Source organism: Eufriesea mexicana, unplaced genomic scaffold, assembly GCF_001483705.2.
Source record: "Eufriesea mexicana isolate 0111107269 unplaced genomic scaffold, ASM148370v2 scaffold1809, whole genome shotgun sequence".
Taxonomy (NCBI): domain Eukaryota; kingdom Metazoa; phylum Arthropoda; class Insecta; order Hymenoptera; family Apidae; genus Eufriesea; species Eufriesea mexicana.
In genome coordinates, this window is record NW_016909914.1 from 94,297 (window position 1) to 114,896 (window position 20,600).

The following is a 20,600-nucleotide window of genomic DNA, read 5'->3' on the forward strand; positions in this document are numbered from 1 at the left end:
TAACATTGGTAAAAAGACTTAATATTAAATAGTTTTACGATTTATAAAAGTACAATTAAAAGGTTTAAACAAAAAATACAATTTTCTAAATATATTTAAAAAGTTTGTACAACATAATAGCCAGAAAAATATAAAATATATATTGTAAAAATTTATATAAATATATTTCAGCAATATTTGTTGAAGAATTGTTAAAAAAGATATGTTACATTTTTAATTCAATTTAACTTGATTATCTTACTAAAAACAAAAAAAGAGAAAATTAGGTGTTAATTTAATACATTTTATGATACTATTATGTTCGAGATAGTTGTCCAAGGACAAATATGCTACTTTTTTTCATTATATAATGCTATGCGCAATACATGAATTTTTTATAGCTCTTCGTTTATAAATGTTGTTGATGTTGTATAAATTGATAATCTACCACATAATAATTTTTCAATGATTATAGCAATTATGACTTGCAATTTTTTAAATAGAATGTCATTCTCTAGTATTAATAGTATACAAAAGAATACATAGTATTCTTTGTAATTTACAATTTTAGTAGAAAATTTTTGAAATTAATATAAATTATAATATTAGACATAAAAATTTATTAAGCTCTTTTTTCTTCCTTCTTTTAATATACATTTTCCATAGAATTCTTTTTAATTTAATATTTATTTAATTTAAAAATATTATTTTAATTTTTAACATTCTTTTAATATACATTTTTTCATATAAATGTAAGCTAAGAAATTCGTAAATTCCTAATATAGGTAAAAAATGAATAATTTAATTACGAAATACTACATTTTTTAACTTCTCATTAATTTTTAAAAGAATTTTATGAATAAGCTAATAATAATAAGTTTAAATACCACCACAAATTACCTTTAAATAAATCTTAATTGTATGTGTTAAAATTATCTTCTTAATCATATGAAAATAAAGTTGTTTGTTGTTAAACTGCAGGAATCAAACTTAATGTATTAATAGATTTGTCAAGATAGCTAACTTATTAATTTTTATACCTCATTTACGCTTTAGCTGATAAAATCATATCTAATACTTTCAAAAAACTATTTAATCGTAATAATCTTTAATTTATTGTATAATTTTTTAATAACTTGATAAAATCTCAAAGAAGTTACAATTATTTAAGATTTTTAACTTCCGTCGGTAAACAAGTGTATTTAAGAAAATTATAATAAATGTTCATATTATATAAAATAAAGTTTAGTAATTTAATAAGCGCAATAGAAGTTAAATTAATTAATGTCAAATAATGCAAAGTACAAAACTTTAAAAAAAAATTTTTTAAATTACATAAATGGTGAAATTTTATAATTTACAAGTTAATAGTTTGTAGAAAAATATTTCTTTGTAAAAATGGTTTACTTTGCAAAATAAATATGCCATGGTGTTTGTACACTAAATAATCATTATTTCCTACCCCACTACTTTTACTTGTTATTTCAGTGTACCGCTCGATGGAATTACGAAGTGAATGGAGTCGAGCGGCAGAAAGGCCGTTATTCGTAAAGCGGAGTTCTAAATAAATAGGTCTTTTATACCATATTGTCTGAATTAGTAAGGAGAAGTTGTTTATAAACATGCGATTTTTAAGTAATTATTGCAGAAGCAATGTTCGTTTGACTGGAAAGACTATTGTTATAACAGGTGCAAATTGTGGAATTGGGAAAGAAACAGCCAGGGATTTATACAGAAGAGGTAACATTTATACTATATTATTGACATTGCATATAATCTATTTTTACTTAGTAGAATATTTTCAAAATATGTAATTCTGAATTTTTATACATGCTATACCAATATGCGTGCTCTATATATACTAACATATCTTTTTATAATGTTTTCACTTCTGGTATTCAAGAACTTAAAAACCCTATATCTTGACTAATATACTAACAAGGGTAGTGGAAATCGCTTTCGGAACGATAATAGGTACAAATTATAGTACACATCTAGTATCAAAAAATCCTAATAGGTTTCTTCACAATGGGCATTCGTTTTCTAGATAAATTGATTTTAAGTTTTGTACGCACCTAGTAAGTAAATTATTTAACAATCCTTACCATAACAAATTGTGAGAAAGTCGGTAAAGCGGTTGATTTATATTCTATCAAGTTGACTGTTGCCCATTGTGAAGAAACCTATTAGTATTTTTTGATACTGAATACCTACTATCATTCCAAAAGTGATTTCCCCTGCTGTAAGGTTCCCTTGTAAATGTAATCATATATGTATATCATGTTACAATTTTTAATATTTTTTACAAAATAAAAATTAAACAAGATACATTTATATGTATCATTACGATGTATTACTTATTTATTTATTTACTCTAATTATCATTATAGTATTGTAGTTATGTACATACATACATATATGTAATAATATTTCATCGAGTGTATAATTTTATCTTGTATATTTGATATTAAATTGTTGGTGTCAATTTTAAAACATAATATTATAATACGTATACTTAATTATAATCAATTATATAATAATGTCCAATTATGTTTTTACAGTTAATAGTTTGTAACTAACGTACACCAACAACGTATTAGTCTGTAACTAATATTACAATATGTACTAGATTGATAGATAATTTGTAAATGCATTAATAGGCATAGCTTGCATGCAAATATATTGATCAGATATATATAGTTTATAATATGTTACATAATATATTTTGTGAATGTGTTTTGATATATTTTATAAAAATTTGTAATTTATAAGGTATAATGTTAATTATATTTACGTACATATTTATATGCTTGTTATATTGTTATATTATATGCATATAATAGGTTAGGAATTCGACTGGAGGGTATATATATTAATACTTATTTCATTTAATATAATTATGTACAAAATTAATATTTAAATATTTATCTATAACACTATTGTTATATTTAACAAAGAAAAACAATTGACCCAAGAATGAATTTTTCATTACTTATCACTTTAAAATTATAACTTTTTTTATGTATTTTATGATATCTCTCAGAATTTACATTTTATTAATTAATATTCTTAGAATGTTTTGTATTAACTTGAATTAATTTGTTAAAAATTATTTCCTTCACTATTAAATCAGTTTGTTATACCAAATATATCTAAGGTTATATATTTCTTGCGTATTTACTTATGGAAAATGTTTTTAATAGATATATAATTACTTAATATTTTTCCCTTCAAAACTAAAATTTGCACTATGACTTTGCTATTTAAAGTTATATAATGTATAGTATAAAATATTTTAGAACTATCAAAAGAAATACTAAAAGAGAATATTACTCATTGTTATTATATATTTTTTTTTAATATAGTTCTGTTTACAGTTACAAATGCAATTTTTTTTTTGTAAATTTATAACAGAATCTATTTATGAAAGAAACTTTTATGAAGAAATATTTATTATAATCTGTATTAACTTTAAGAACATTATTGAATTATAGTATATAATTTTAGGAAAAAATGATTATATTTGTATCATAAATATAATATACAATTCTAAATATGATAAAGTTTATAGACTATTACTTTATATGTGTATTACAATAGCCATAGTTGAAATTTTACTGTTTTTATGTACAGTATACTAATGTAATAAAGCGTTTCACCTTGTGTTATAGTTAAAGAATTGGAAATAATGAATATTATGTAATTCTACAATTTCAATGTACTATATATATACAGTATATGTATATATTCTATACCTTATTTAAAAATAAGGTTGTAAGATAAAGCTCGACATAAAACTATTATTAAATTGTGACCGACATTAAATGTTTCAAATATTATGTGAATGGTATTAAAAGTACAAGATGTGACTTATTATTTTTTCTATTATGTAGCATTTAAAATTTATATTTTTGAATTGACTACAATAGTAGAAAAAGTAACATTTGTTACGTTTAATCATGTTATTTATCAAACCAGTAGCAAATGTGTGAATATATGAAATGAAAATAATAAATGTTGAGAAAATATAATACCAAACTAAGTGGAGATATTTTACATGATATGTATGTTAAAATTAATATTTATATATATTAAATATTCTTAATGTTTTAAATGATAGTTTCAATTTTGATTTCTCTTCCCTTGCTTTTTTATAATTTATTTAAAAATTTAATAACAACATGTATATATTTTGTGATTATTAATTCTTTTTATATGCATGTTTAATATCGAACAAAACTATTTATTTTTCTTTTAATAGATATATAATACATATAATATACGCAATGTAAATAATTTAAGTGGAAATATGTATTTTGCTTATATATGCTTTCGTATCTTATAGTAATTAGTTTTATGTCTACTTTCCAGATACATATTTAGTAATGTTGCTAAGTTTTTCGAATTCAGAGATTGATAATTTACATTTTCTTGTTGCTATTTTGACAGAATAAAATATCAGTAACTTAAAAAATAAACTGTGTACAGTTTATACGGAAATTTGAATTTTAAGGTAATATAATGATTCAAAATATACATCAAACAATAAAACTTTTTTAAGAAAAATATTACTCTTACTATGACCATCTCAGAATCCAGATCTTAATCCTATAGAATATTTATATATTCATTTAAATTGAAATATTTCGAACGAATTTACAGAAAACAAAACTATCTATGAATAAATATTATTATAAGTTTGCTTGGAATAGTCAATCATATCTTTTATTAAAGATATGCTTATATATATTTAATGCTAATATTTTATTTATATTGATAAAAATAATGTGGGAATTTTTTTTCTATTCTAGGTGGACGAGTAATCTTAGCGTGTCGTGATATTAATAAAGCAAAAGAAGCAGTGGATGATATAAAGGAAAATCCTCCAAGGTATTTGATAATTATGTCTCATTTTACAAATTAGCATAAAATATATTTTTTGGAAATATATTTCTTTAATCGTAAAAGTGGTTTATTTTATCCTCATTTTATTATTGTTTTAAAGGAAACTTAAATTCTAGAAAATTACAGTGGTTCAAGGTTGTTTATATGTGTGTATTCAAAGTCAATTGATCATTTAATTTTATTTAAGACTCTTTAGTTATTCTGATATATTGTGTCTTTTTTTATCATTTTATGTTTTCGATATATTCGTTTTGTAAATAAAAAATATAAATTAAATGTAAATAGAAAATAAAAATTAAAACAGAAGTTATTTATATAGAAATACATGATATTTTTAAATCAAGTTCACATGAAAACTGTAATAGAAAAGCTTTTTCTGTGATATTTTCAATTGAAAAAATAACTTAGTATAATTACTTCTGTTAGGGTTAATTAACGAAGAAGGCCATCTCACACGAAGTTTTTGTTTATTATAATCGTTCACTCGATACAACCAACAAATGTTTCAAAGAAAACTCAACAGGTGGCATGAGCATTACAGTTTAACGAGAGAAGTTTATACAATTTAATTTGAATTAAAAATATATATTATATTAATTTTAAAAGCGTCATACACTAATGAAAGTTTAAACATCTTTGATCATATGCAGGATTTGTTTGAAACGTTTTCTAGTATCATCGATAGTTTCAAAGATATTCTATCGAGTCGATTTTAATGGAACACCTTGTATAGCGACGTTTTCTACACTCTACGGAGTAGTGGCTTTAAAATGGTTGAAGATAGACATAAATTTTGAGAAATAAAATTAAATAATTTCGAGTAATATGTTACATGATGTACCTGTTTATTTATTTTTAAAACTTCTGCAATTTTCTTTTATTTGACTTATGTTCCTTTGTACTTCATTGGATGTCTGATCTTCGTAGTAAACTGTTTTATTTACCACAAAAAATCAGTTCAAATTCTAATATCTGTCTACTGTTTGGATAAACCTATTATACAGTCATAATCTTCTTATCCAGTTTCCCCCAAATATCTTTTTGCCAATCCTCCGTACCTGTTTCATTGTCTTCCTTACTTTTTCTCTTATATGTGCTTCCTGTTCCCCATTTCTCTTTATGCCGTATCCCAAATATAATATAATCTTTCGAATGCTACATGTGCAATTATCCACCATTATCTCTTAAGCACTCTTCCTATTTCATTTTTAAGTCGTTTCATACATGTTTCACAAAGTTCTTGTTTCGATCTGATGTTCTAAAATGCATATTCTAGTCTGCATTTCACTTATTTTACGAATGTGAATGCTTGACTTGAACGGTATACTATGTGTTATACTATGTGGTATACTAGATATGTTTGAACCCTAACAAAAGAAGCTGAACAGTATTACCACTAGAACTATTAAAGGGTTAAAATAACTAATTTCAGACTCCCCATTTTTGTAGTTATTGAAACGCAGCTCCTTCTGGCGAAATTAATTTTGGTTTTTGTTTAGATAGGAACATAATAATCGTGTACATTATTTTATTTTCATTATATTACTTTTATTATTATTATGTATGTGTATTATATTTAGATACACATTATGAGTTGGTAATTCTAGTGGTAAATGTGTTGACCTATTCAGAGTTCCAAATATCTCATTTATAATAACAATGCTCATATTGACCATTTAGAACAAGGCCGGGTACCATCAATCATAAAAATAATATAAACTTGTTAGCTTTACATATTCTTTTCTTACGTTTCATTCCTTTCATCGCTTATACGTTTTAATCATTCATGTCTCGTCCCGTGAATCGTAATTTGTAATTGTTTAATTTCCCGCACTTGTAAGAGACAATGCGTTCTTTCGCAATGGTTGATGAAAAGTCGGTTGCTTAAGCCTTAGTACTATTAATTATTCTTGGCAGAGTTGAGAAGGAATAAAGAAACTATTCGTGCGTCATTTTACTAATTTGTGTGTTTTTGTAAATGTATAAATTAATATATCTATATTTAATAGTATATCTATAGTATATCTTGTAAGTGTATGAATTAGTATATTTAATATAATAAGATTAATGAAATTCTCGAAATACCGCCATCCATGATAAAAATTTGTCATCGAATGATGTACCACTTGGAATCATTTAATTTTGTATTGCGCAATTCTTTTTATTTTCGACTGTTTTAAAGCTATAGTTCCAGCCAACTGCATAAACTATTCGGTATAAGAACATTGACATACTGCTCAATAATTATGAGTTTAAGTTTACCTAAAAGTTCAGTGCTTTTTGTATTTATTTACGTTCGTTATTGATAACAAGCTTGAATTTCGAAAATATTTGAGGGTCAGATTTGCAGAATGTTTTAAAATTGTTTGTCATTGTACCAAATTGGAAACTGTTATCGAACTACTATTCTACATACTATATATATACAACTACATAAATTCGTCGAAAGTAAATCACGATGTCTGTAACGAATAAAGTTTCAGAGCTTATGAAAGCAATCCTGAAGACGAACCAGGACAATTAGAAATTCGTCACTTGAATCTTACTAGCTTCGCAAGTATTAAGAAGTGTGCACAGCATTTATTATCAACTGAACCAGCCATTCATATATTAATCAATAATGCAGGAGTGTTCTTGCATCCATTTGAAAAAAGTGAAGATGGCTTCGAGACTCATTTCCAAGCTAATCACTTGGGACATTTTCTTTTAACACTTTTACTATTACCAAAAATTCGAGAATCTGCACCAGGTTGTAGAATAATTAATGTTTCATCATACTTGCATAAGGGTAAGTACTCGTGATATTATATGATTATGTAAACTAAGCATCGTACCTAGCAATGATGCTGCATAAAGTGTATATGTTCTACAATATCACTCTTATTACTAGGCTTTTAAATTCGATATTGTACACGTAAAGTTATTCTTTTGCATGAAAAGACATTATTATAAATTTTCATTGTTATAAAATAGATTCATTGATATATCTATTCAGTCTCCCCTATTTATCCTATTACCTATGTGCAATGAGTTCGTTCAACAAAGAAAATATTAAAAGTTTAAAGGCATAGCGTAACACCATGACATTCGTTCAATTGATTCGATAAATAGAATCGGTAACTAACTGGTGTGAGTGGCTATAAATTAAGCAATGATCCGGTTTGTTTTTAAATTTGCATTAAAGCAGATTTGATTTTCAATGGATACAATACAGTGTGATTCTTTTGCTAGTGGCAACACTGCTTGCTAGTGGAAAACCAGTGTTGCCACCTAAACATGGGATGGTGTAAATGGTCTAAGTCACGTATATTTCGTTACAAGACATTCAATGCTTCGTGTGTGGATAAATTAAAAAATTAATTACGTAGTATCTATATATATATTATTTAAATAAGGTTGACTAAAGAAAACGGTTGATTATGGTATATATATAGTGATGTATATATAAAGAAAAGACAACATAAAATAATTCTAAACAACTTCCCTCACGATTTCTTTCGAAATCCTCTCCTACCAAGCTTCACACAATTCTCCTTTCTCAAAAACGATTGTCCCGCGTTTTTCCTAATTTTCCTTAAAACTACCCTCTCTCATTTGATCGCCGAAAATATCGCTGACCCATCGACGAATGTTTTTCCGATGAGTCTAGTTTTTGTCTTGTCCACACACTTTCACTCACTTTCCCTTTTATGGCCCTCTCCCGTTTTGGGTCCTACGATACTACAATTACGATATAAACGCAAACATAAGCTGACGGTTTGATTCTCTAGAACTTCAGAAAATGTTATTACGATGTAAATTAATACAATGCAAAATAAATGTTAAATTAATTTTATTTAAATTCCTGATTTAGATCACTTTCATAATTACCAGTATATATTATTTCGACGTTTCGACAGTATTGCAAATACAAGGTTCAAATAACGCGATGAAACTGTCGTATTCTTGAGATGGGATATAATATATATATATACTGAGTGCGTTTATATCACGAAACAATGGTCACCAGTGAGGATTACTTTTTGAATGTACAATTCAACAGGAAAGAAAATAAATTAACGAACACAGAAGCGAATACGAAAAGAGCACGAAGAAGAAACCAACGCAAAGAAATTAATCTTCCTGTGCTACATACGAGAAAACTGTTGGCCTGCTTCCTTATTTCTACGTGTTAGAATGCCAGTGTGATGCTTTATGTAATTTGCACGGTGGTGCCAACTCGTGAACCATGTTTGAATATTTAGTTAAATCCCTGATAGCTTTCTTCTTTTTTTCCTTCAATTGAGGTTTCCTTTCGCAAGAGTTTAAGCCCTCTTAAAAGAGAAGTTGGTGGGTGTATTAATGTTAGTTACTAACTTAATGTAATTAAGTTAATTGATCCAGAAAAAAAGTCCAAGTATTATGACGAAAACGTGCTATAGTATCATAGTAAGATCATTAGCAAACAGGGCAAAAGAATTTCACTAATCCATCAAGAGACCCTTCCAGGAGCCGCCAACAACCGTGCCTGGACCAGTATTGACCCACATTTTTTCTGTGCTGATCATTTCAATTATATTTTTGTATATTTATTGTTGCATATCTTTAAATTAAAACACTGAAATTTATAATGTATTCTAAATTTATACATATTTAATAGATAAATTTTCTAAAAACAACTTCCTTTTAGAATTTATATTACAATCATTTGTATATGACGAATTTTTCAATTGGTATATTACAAGCGTGTCGTAGGTAGCAATGTTTTCCTAACACTGGAAAATGATCAAAGAATATACATATATAAGAATTGTTATTGGTTTAAATCACTCATCATTAGTCGAGCAGTTCGGTAAGACACTTACGACTATAGAATAAAGAAGATCAAGGGCCCGGCTGATAGAAAGTTAACGAAAATATTGAGCATCGATCAAAGGGTAGAATCTTACGAGACATCAGCAACAACTAGCTTGAAGGAAGCTATTCCATTGACAAAAAGTACAATAAATTTATTTTAACGACAATTCAATCGATTAGATGAAGATGCAAAGAAAATCTGTTCTTTGTACTTGTATATCTGTATTTCGTATCACACCGATTCAAACGTACACGTAAAGTTAAGAAGAATCATAGCAGGGATACTAGCAATAACTAGAAACTTGGAGGAAGTTATCCTATTAAGAAGAATGGCGAGTAGTATATTTTAAAGATATAATTCGATCAATCGGATGGGAATGTCAGATCAATTTAAATGTATGGATGAAGTTAATAAAGATCACATAGTTGCACAGTTCTTGATGTTCAGTTTATGATTAATGAATCGCGAAACACGCATAAATTGATGACATAGAATAACTAATATTGAAAGCAAATTATTGGTGAATGATGATATTATATTTATGGAGATCAGTTACATAAATGCAAAGATTTCGCAAAATTTAATTTTTGAATCAGACGAAATATTAAGCGAAGTGGTCAATTTCAGTTTCATAATTTCATAATTATTTCACCACTTTCGTCAAAAACAGTGATATTTACCTTACTTTTACTTTTGGTGGACCTGAAGGCAATCTGGGGGAGTATGACCCATTAAGTGTCAGATGACGTCACAATGTTGGGCTATAAGTTTGTTATGTGACAATCGTTATAAAAAGATCGAGCGAAATGTCGAAGTTTAAGAAAAGGTTACGAGTTCTCGACATATAGTAAATCTCAATCGGCATTTATTTCGTATTTTCAAACTACGGATTTCGAATCCGATTTGTAGAAGATTTGATAGAAAAATATTTAAAAAACAAGAAAATTAAATCACTTCAAGAATAATCATACATGCAACATCATAAATGTATTTTCGACAGATATCTACAAAATATTCTGCTCTTCTTGATAAGTGTATATTGAAGAAACTGGCTGAAATTTGTATACGCAACTGGAAAGATATTAGAAGTGTATCAAATTAAATTATATATAGTTGACTGTAGTAGAACATTACATAACTAAAAGTTAGAGGATATTTTAAATCATGGTTTCAATCAAAGAATACTTCCCCTCAAAATACCGAAAATCTCCAACAATAATGTAAACATCATTAAGAAAGATGCTATCTTTATTATCATGGAAAACCTATCTGAAACACATTTCTCCTAATTTTTGAATCGTCCATTGCACAGTTAGAAAATGTTCCTGATCGGTGACCACTGTTTCTTGACAGAAATAAAGTCAATTGTATATCTGAGCATAAGAATAAACTTCTGCATCTCATTTTCATTTCTATAAAAGTTATAGAAATATAGTACTAGCGAAATGTCGAGATAATAATTGAAATAATATTGGACAAGGTTGATGCAATATTGAATCGAACTGAATGTTCTAGTTACTAATAAAATTAGCTGTTTGTTTAAAACTTGTTTTTTTTTAAAACAAAAATGGCTAAAGTCTCCATTCCTGCATCGATTACTGCAATAAGAGTAATTGGGAATATGGTTTTAAGATAGGACTGCGGATAATAAGATCGTTAGCCGCCCAGTTAATCGCAGAAGAGCTGTCATTCAGTTAGTTACATAAACTAGTATATTGTATTATATAATATTATATAATATAATAGCTATTAGACAAAATATGCTAAAGTCGAAAGCCAAGAGCCTAGTTAAATCTCGTTCAGTAAATCAGAATAAATTTATCGTTATATTTTATATATTATTATTTATTACTAACATTTTATTATATTCATTATTAATTCAGAATCTAGTATAATAAATTTCAATATATATGACTAATTTCATAAACTGAAATAATACATAGTCAGTTAATTCTATCACACTATCGAAATCCCGTATCATAGGTCAAATTCCTTGAATAGTCTACAAATACATAAGAACAAAGTTCTTATCTATCCCTAATCAATATCTAAGGGTATTGGACATTGGAAGCGAAGTTTATTAAATGTATAATAAATTATGGCATCTATTATTTTCGTCACGAAGCTAAATTTTCTGTCGATATTTTTGAAAATCAAAAGATTTTGGGGATTTTTAGGACCTAGTCCAAACCTAAATTGTCAGATGTCATTCACATTATTGACTCAACGCGTCTTTAATACACGAATGTTATTGATTAAGATTGATATTGAGTTTGCATTTCATTTATGCCAATAATACTAATAAAAAAAACTTTAAAACACATTAATGATTATTAATTAAGATTTTTATTATAGTTGGTAACATAAACTTTGAGGATTTAAATTTGGAGAGTTCTTATACTCCTTTTAAAGCTTATTGTCAAAGTAAACTGGCCAATGTTTTATTTACCAAGGAATTGAGCAAAAAGTTGCATGGTAAGTAACAGCATTATGTGTGTGGATAAATTATTTTATAACTAGTAAGGCTTGTTATATTTGTATCAATAAATTGACTAAAATATTTTTAAATTAAATATTTAATTAGTTGAACAAAGATCCTATTTTAATGATATTACGTTTTTTACAATAGTGCTGATAATTATGAAAATGGTCAAAGTTAGAAATCAAAAGAAAAAAAAATTATATAAAGTTATGGTTTTTATACAAAAAATACTAGGTTTTTAAAAATACATTCATTAACTGTTTCTTCTATTTACTAATTAATCAAATACAGTGTGGTTTTCGTTTTATCTACAAAAAAATGGATAGCATTTTATATTATTTAAACGCAATATAGTAATTATTTTCAGTATCCAATATTATTTATTTCAATATTTAGCATGATAAATGAAGTAAATAATGTATTTTTTAATTTACTTTCAGAAGCTGGAATTGAGGGTATAAATGTATATTCTCTACATCCTGGAGTAGTAAAAACAGAACTGGGTCGATATGTAGATAGAAGCATTTTTCGAGGTGCAAGGTCACTAATGAGATTAGCCACTGTTTTTGGGAAAACTGCTGAACAAGGTGCTCAGACGAGTTTATACTGTGCTGTAGATGAAAACGCAGGAAAAGAAACCGGCCTATATTATGAGTGAGTTTATTATACGTTATATAAATTTCCAGGCAGTAGTTAAAGAATATTATATATGACAAAAATTACTATTATAATATTTAAGAAAAATATTGATCGAGTGGCCATCCGATGCATCTCTGCATAATAAGTCAAAATTTTTCATTAATTTCTTAGAGTAATAAAAGATCGAATATTGGAAGTATTAAAATTTTCAAAAAATAATATTTTGTATTATTTTATACTTTCTTTGAACAGTTCAATTACTATAAAATGTTTATTTTATTGTAAATATATAGTATTAATATATTCTTTTTTTTTATAGTATACATGTTACATATATTATAACATAATTGTTATTCAATTATATCTTTCTCCTTCATTTACGAATGAAGGGCCTGTGGAATTGATGAAGTGTATTAATTCATCTTTAAAATGGTGTTAATGTCTAGAACAAATCTATGTTGTACACTTTCTAGAAACAACTGTATTCATCATGATTCTCCTAGTTAACAATTTGATCATAACTATACATTGAAAAAGTTAAAACTGAAGCTTCTAATATGATTTATTCAATTCGTCATTTTAGCTGATTAATCCTTTTTTCTGTAATTGTCCTTAATTACACTTAACAAAAACGTCACCATCATATAAATAATTTTGCAGACTTATCAAATACGCAACTGACAACTTGGGTGCCACAAACTCAACATCGATCTTCGTTTCTTCAAATACCAGTTTCTGATCATAGATTCTTGATCCCACATTTGAACTTTTGTAAGCATTTTATCAAAGAAGTTTTCCTAAGCCTGTCTAATTTACATATCTAAGAAACATGGATTTCTTAAATACATTCTTATATTTATTTTATTATTCCATGTGAAGATTCTTTTTACACATTCAATCGGTATATGTGACAATGTATTAGAAAGTATTATTCTTTGTGACATGAAAGGGTGATTAATGGTCTTATTACAATACTGGTACTCTTGGCTATGTTGTAGTATGTTGTGCTGACAGTTGACATGCAATTTGTTTACTGTCATAATCAATTATGAATACTTTTGTAATGCTGTCCGCTATAGTAGCTTTTTCTTTGCTGGGGTATATGCTTTATGAGTGTACTATTTCTTCAATAATACAAAACAGCATGTAATCATCATACTACAAACAGTATTTATTATCAATTTTGACAATTTATACAAATTATATTATTTTCTTTTGTAGGATACATAGTACATATACTATGAACCCTGTATATATGAACATTTAACTTATGTTACATTTGGTTCAGAGTTTATTGTTTTTCCTCTGCATAATATCACAAACTATACACATTTTTATTTTTCATCCAGTACTTTAGTTACATTTACTCATTGACCTTTTGCAAAATAAATTTAAAGTTCTTTGAAATATAATTGCTGAAGAATCAGTTAGTACCTATTAAGGGCTAAATAGTTAGAGAAAAGGTTTTGGATAGTGCTGCAATTTGTTTATCAGGAGTAATTATTGAAGAAAGTATCATATATGGTAGTTGCTTGTGTGATTATGAAAAATATTGCCATTTACATAGATACGTGTACAGTTGTTTCAGAGTATATCTAAAGTCTAAATCTTCATTATTGGGGTAGGAAAAATAATATATATTTATTAGATTATGGTTTCAATAGGTTTTAGCCATGTTTTTATTAAGATTTATGTTCTTCTAAGAATGGATTTAGATTTTAATTTAGTTTGATAATACTCTATAATAGAATACTATTAAATAACTAAGTAAAATGGATAATATTCTTAGAAGAACCATGATTCTTAAGGAATTAATGTTGTGATTTTGTATTTGTGTTAAATGTGCTGTTAACTTTGGTAACGCCTCTTCTTCTTATGAATTCAATATCTTTATCTTTGGCTTACAGTGTCTTAGTTTATTTTTGTGGAAATCTTTGTTGTACTTTCTACTTTAATTTTGACATTTCTTTAATAATTTTATTGCTAACACTCAATATTGAAGTTGTAATACTAACAAAAATTGATAAATGATTGAACACATATGGTAAGCAAGGTTTTATAGATTATGTTATTATCACTGCCTCCTATAAATTTTAAATATAAACATCCTGGTTCTTTACAGGGATTTAAATTTACACATCCTAGTATTTCATGAAGAGGAGAGCTTAAATTTCTAGGATTTTTGCTTTATTTATGTTTACTAATCTTTTATAGGATTTTTCATTGATATTTCTCAATTTTCATGTGATATTTTTAATTTCTTTTGTAGAGATTTTAATTCGACGCCTCCGATTTTTCATAAAAATTTGAATCTACAGTGATAATCGCAGAAAATCACACTTAGCAATTTGACAGTTTTTGTTTTATATAAACGTTCATTACATAATAAGGAGCTACTGGTGAAAAAATGAAAATTTATAGATAGATTTTGCTCTCAACAGAGACTACTATACTTACAATGTATCGAGAGTTCAAACACTTTAAAAAGAAAGAGGCATAAACAAATTCTAAATCTAATATATATATTAATTGTAGTAAAAAGAAATCCATCATTTTTGCAATAAGTGGCTTCAGTGATCTATATCTCGCGTGGTATAAGTGTGATTGGATTATGCTAGATGGCGTTAGAAAGATAAGATTTCGTACTAAAAAAAACTTCTAAAACAGTTTTGTGATTGCTTGATTCAGTATTGTTTGAGCGCTTGTCGAAGATGAAGCAAAGAGAATATAGGTCACATTTTACAGCTTTTCTTCGATAAAGGCGAAAACGCAAGCCAGGCGGCTAAAAATTTAACTAGTGTTTATGGTCCTGACACTGTAACTGCCGATCACGCGCAATTTTGGTTTCGTCGATTCCGTTCCGGTAATTTTTATATCAAAGATGCACCACGTTCTGGAAGGCCGATTGTCGAAAATGTCGATAAAATAATGAAAATCGTCGAGTCTGACTGTCATGTAAGCACTGTTTCGATTACCCAGGAGTTAAACATTGCACAAAAACCGTTTGGAACCACTTGAATAAGGCTGGATACAAAAAGAATCATCTACTATGAGCTGCTCCCCTACGGCTAAGCTCTTAATTCGGACTTGTACTATCAACAATTGAACCGTCTGAAGGAAGCAATCGCCCAGAAACGGCTAGCTTTGGCCAATAAGAGAGGAATTATGTTTCATTAGGATAACGCCAGGCCACATACATCGATAGTAACTCGCCAGGAGTTCCCGGAGCATGGTTGGGAGGTTCTTATACATCCACCTTATAGTCCGGACCTGACACCAAGTGATTACCACCTGTTTCTGTCTATGACGAATGATTTTGCTTGTGAAAAATTCGCCTCAAGAGAAGCTGGTGAAAATTGACTGTCCCAGTCTTTTGCCAATAGGGACGAGAGTTCCTATGGGAGAGGCATAATGGAGCTACCTTTAAAATGGCAATAAGTTATTGAACAAAACGGTACATATTTGACCTAAATCGGATCATTCTAACTATGCTAAATAAAGCCTTCAATTTCATACAAAAATAATGGATTTCTTTTTACTACATCTTATGTATATATATACACTATATATGTATAGTTATGTATGTGTGTGTATATATATATATATATACACTTATTAACAATACAATGAAAATTCAACGAATTAACTTAGAAACTATTTAATACTGTCTTCATACTTGTTTCGATGAATATTGCACTTTTCACGTTCAAATTTGTATTCGAACTACGATTTACTTCATGCCATGGAATTTTCATAGTGCATTGCGTGTCGAAGGCTCAGGGACTGAACCTAACTGACTAGAAAAAGTGGGTTTCATTTCTATATATGTTATACTCATGATCCGAATTGCGGTCGTAACAACACTATTTAGTTAAATGTTTCTTTATTTGAAATGTTAAAAACATATTGAAAAAGTAATAATAATATTTAATAAAATTAATAAAAATTTATTACATATGTTACATATAAAGCTTGCCAGGAAAAGTTGTACATTGTTGGTAACAATGTAAAATTGGGAAGTACCCTACCTCCTTTTGTTTTGAAATGTATAATATAGTTGCATCAGTTAGATTTTATTAATTTTGTGTGTCATTTTACCTGAAAATAAAAAAAAATTAATTTAGTGTTATAGTTTATTTGTTTTTTACTTACTTGTTTCTCTAATTATTTGTTTTTCAGTAACTGCAGAGTAGCATGCACTTCATCAAAGGGTTGTGATTCTGAGTTAGCTATGCAATTTTGGAAGCGTAGTTGTGAATTACTTAATCTACCATCAGAAGTAGAACTAGAAGAACTGTTGAAAATATTGAATAAGAAACTAGTTGAACAATAAGGTAGTAGAGAGTAGTTTACAATGTTCATAATGATAAATTTATGCTAAGGATGAAGGTAATTTAAGAAATTATATAATCATTTTATAATTACTCAAATTAGTTATTTAATGTGTGTAAAAAATTACAGAAATTTGAAGATGGACGTTTTTGAAGACCAGATATTTGAAAATTGAGTAAGAATGTTAATAATGTATTACTAATTATTATTAATAAATGCGTTTTCTCTTTAGATATCCATTTGTAAATTCACAGAGTTGTTTTATAAACTTGACAGTTATTTTTCTGTTGTTAAATCCTTGACTTATTTTAGAAAAAGAAGAAAAAAGTGATGTATATTACCATTTAAATTTTAAGTTATATTTCAAGTTATATTCCACTTTATTCTTTTTTTTTTCTCATTTCTGGTTTAATCATAAGTTTATTAAGCCTTGGATTATTTTAACTGTTAACAATAATTGAAGACATAAATATTATATTCTATAGAGTTTCTTCACATTTTGAGTTTTACTGCTGCTTTAAGAAGGAAACATGAAAGAAAAGAAATATTAAACGAAGTTTCTAACTTTGATAATTGTTTATTTCTTTAAAATTTACATAATTTAATTGGGGCAACTCATTAGATTAAATTCTTTTATATATAAAAGTAAGGTTACAATAACAATAGATTCAACTAATATTTCAGACATTTGTTGTATTTTAATAGTATATTGAATAACATATAGCATTGGGAAATGAATGTCATATTTTAAACAGTAGAAAAATGCATTTTTTTAATATATAGAATAACAATTTTATAATCGATTGCTTAATATATTTGCTCAAAGCTAATGAACATTTAAACTTGTTACAAGTAGTAGAAATTTAAAATATACATTTAAAACATTTAAGAACATAAAACATTTAAAAGCCATCTTTTATACATTGTTGACTTAAAAAGAATTTAATAAAATTAATAAAAATTTATTACATATGTTACATATAAAGCTTGCCAGGAAAAGTTGTACATTGTTGGTAACAATGTAAAATTGGGAAGTACCCTACCTCCTTTTGTTTTGAAATGTATAATATAGTTGCATCAGTTAGATTTTATTAATTTTGTGTGTCATTTTACCTGAAAATAAAAAAAAATTAATTTAGTGTTATAGTTTATTTGTTTTTTACTTACTTGTTTCTCTAATTATTTGTTTTTCAGTAACTGCAGAGTAGCATGCACTTCATCAAAGGGTTGTGATTCTGAGTTAGCTATGCAATTTTGGAAGCGTAGTTGTGAATTACTTAATCTACCATCAGAAGTAGAACTAGAAGAACTGTTGAAAATATTGAATAAGAAACTAGTTGAACAATAAGGTAGTAGAGAGTAGTTTACAATGTTCATAATGATAAATTTATGCTAAGGATGAAGGTAATTTAAGAAATTATATAATCATTTTATAATTACTCAAATTAGTTATTTAATGTGTGTAAAAAATTACAGAAATTTGAAGATGGACGTTTTTGAAGACCAGATATTTGAAAATTGAGTAAGAATGTTAATAATGTATTACTAATTATTATTAATAAATGCGTTTTCTCTTTAGATATCCATTTGTAAATTCACAGAGTTGTTTTATAAACTTGACAGTTATTTTTCTGTTGTTAAATCCTTGACTTATTTTAGAAAAAGAAGAAAAAAGTGATGTATATTACCATTTAAATTTTAAGTTATATTTCAAGTTATATTCCACTTTATTCTTTTTTTTTTCTCATTTCTGGTTTAATCATAAGTTTATTAAGCCTTGGATTATTTTAACTGTTAACAATAATTGAAGACATAAATATTATATTCTATAGAGTTTCTTCACATTTTGAGTTTTACTGCTGCTTTAAGAAGGAAACATGAAAGAAAAGAAATATTAAACGAAGTTTCTAACTTTGATAATTGTTTATTTCTTTAAAATTTACATAATTTAATTGGGGCAACTCATTAGATTAAATTCTTTTATATATAAAAGTAAGGTTACAATAACAATAGATTCAACTAATATTTCAGACATTTGTTGTATTTTAATAGTATATTGAATAACATATAGCATTGGGAAATGAATGTCATATTTTAAACAGTAGAAAAATGCATTTTTTTAATATATAGAATAACAATTTTATAATCGATTGCTTAATATATTTGCTCAAAGCTAATGAACATTTAAACTTGTTACAAGTAGTAGAAATTTAAAATATACATTTAAAACATTTAAGAACATAAAACATTTAAAAGCCATCTTTTATACATTGTTGACTTAAAAAGTAAGAATAAAATGAAAAAACTTAATATAGATATTATGATACCGATCTAAGGTTCTTTGAGATTGACGAACTATTCTTTTATTTTCGTATGTTACTTCATCTTTAGAAAGAAATACGTTTGCAATAAATTGTTTAACTGTAGAAATTGATGGATGTTGCTAGAATCGAATTAAGTAATACTACTGTGCACAGTGGCTCAAACACAAGATTACGAAAAAATATTTTTTCGCATTTACAATGTATAAGGACAATTTAATATTAATATTAATTAATTTTTCAAATAAAAGATTTTTTCGGTATTTGATTACGTGTTTTAATATACCGGATGTTAGTAAAATTGTGGTTAAACCGCAAATAAGGTTACACTAATCGATAAAAGCTGACCACAGATGTCGTGTCATATTGCAACGAGAAATCCGACAGTACTTGACTAATTGTAAGTGGCTACTATTGAGTCCAACTAATATGTTATGATGCAACAAATTTTTGTCTTAATTTTGTTGTTTTGAGAAGTTCCTGATACTCGATTATAAATATACAAAATTTGTACTTAAACGGTTCTGATCTTATGTCAATTAGTATTGTTATTGTATCATTATGAATATTACATCATTTCTATTGACAAGAGTAATGCCCATTTTAGCGTCCGCAGTTGGGACCAAATGGGGACGCTTATGCAGGAAATGCGACTTCCTCGAATTGAGTTGGAGGAAAGAGAAGAAATGAATGTGAATATTCGAAACAATTGAAAAAGATCGGTGTCAAGTTTTGTCTAACAGTTTATTTCAGCCGAGACGTTTGAAGTTCATTCTGAGGTCCCATTTCCAAAAGTTAGCGGGGATAGCAATGGACCCTAAAGTGGACAAAATTCTGGAATCTAAAGCGAGCACTATGTATTGCTTATGGTACGATATACTACTAAAATTTTTTTTTAATATTAGCTATATTGAAAAATTTTAAAAGGATTTGCGTTTATAGTGAGAGCCTATTAATTCCAGCCAGTTAAAAGATTAGTCAAACATATTTCAAAATATGTTAAAAATTATTTATTATTTTGCAATAAAGCTTGAAAATGCACGGCCTAAATGAATTAAGCATATATCTAATATATTTATATGTATTATTTTTTATAAAAATAGCG

At 26.9% G+C, this 20,600-nt stretch overlaps 1 protein-coding gene across 1 annotated transcript; it reads left to right on the top strand.

Annotated features, from left to right (window-relative positions):
- The first annotated feature begins 1,484 nt into the window (after nucleotides 1-1,484).
- Nucleotides 1,485-17,334, top strand: LOC108549011 (retinol dehydrogenase 12). The gene is made up of 7 exons (XM_017902210.1): nucleotides 1,485-1,719; nucleotides 4,791-4,869; nucleotides 7,362-7,672; nucleotides 12,077-12,196; nucleotides 12,644-12,857; nucleotides 17,022-17,231; nucleotides 17,304-17,334. Exons 1-6 carry the CDS (start codon nucleotides 1,602-1,604, stop codon nucleotides 17,173-17,175), a joined length of 996 nt encoding a protein of 331 aa, XP_017757699.1. The 5' UTR covers nucleotides 1,485-1,601; the 3' UTR covers nucleotides 17,176-17,231; nucleotides 17,304-17,334.
- Nucleotides 17,335-20,600: the final 3,266 nt, after the last annotated feature.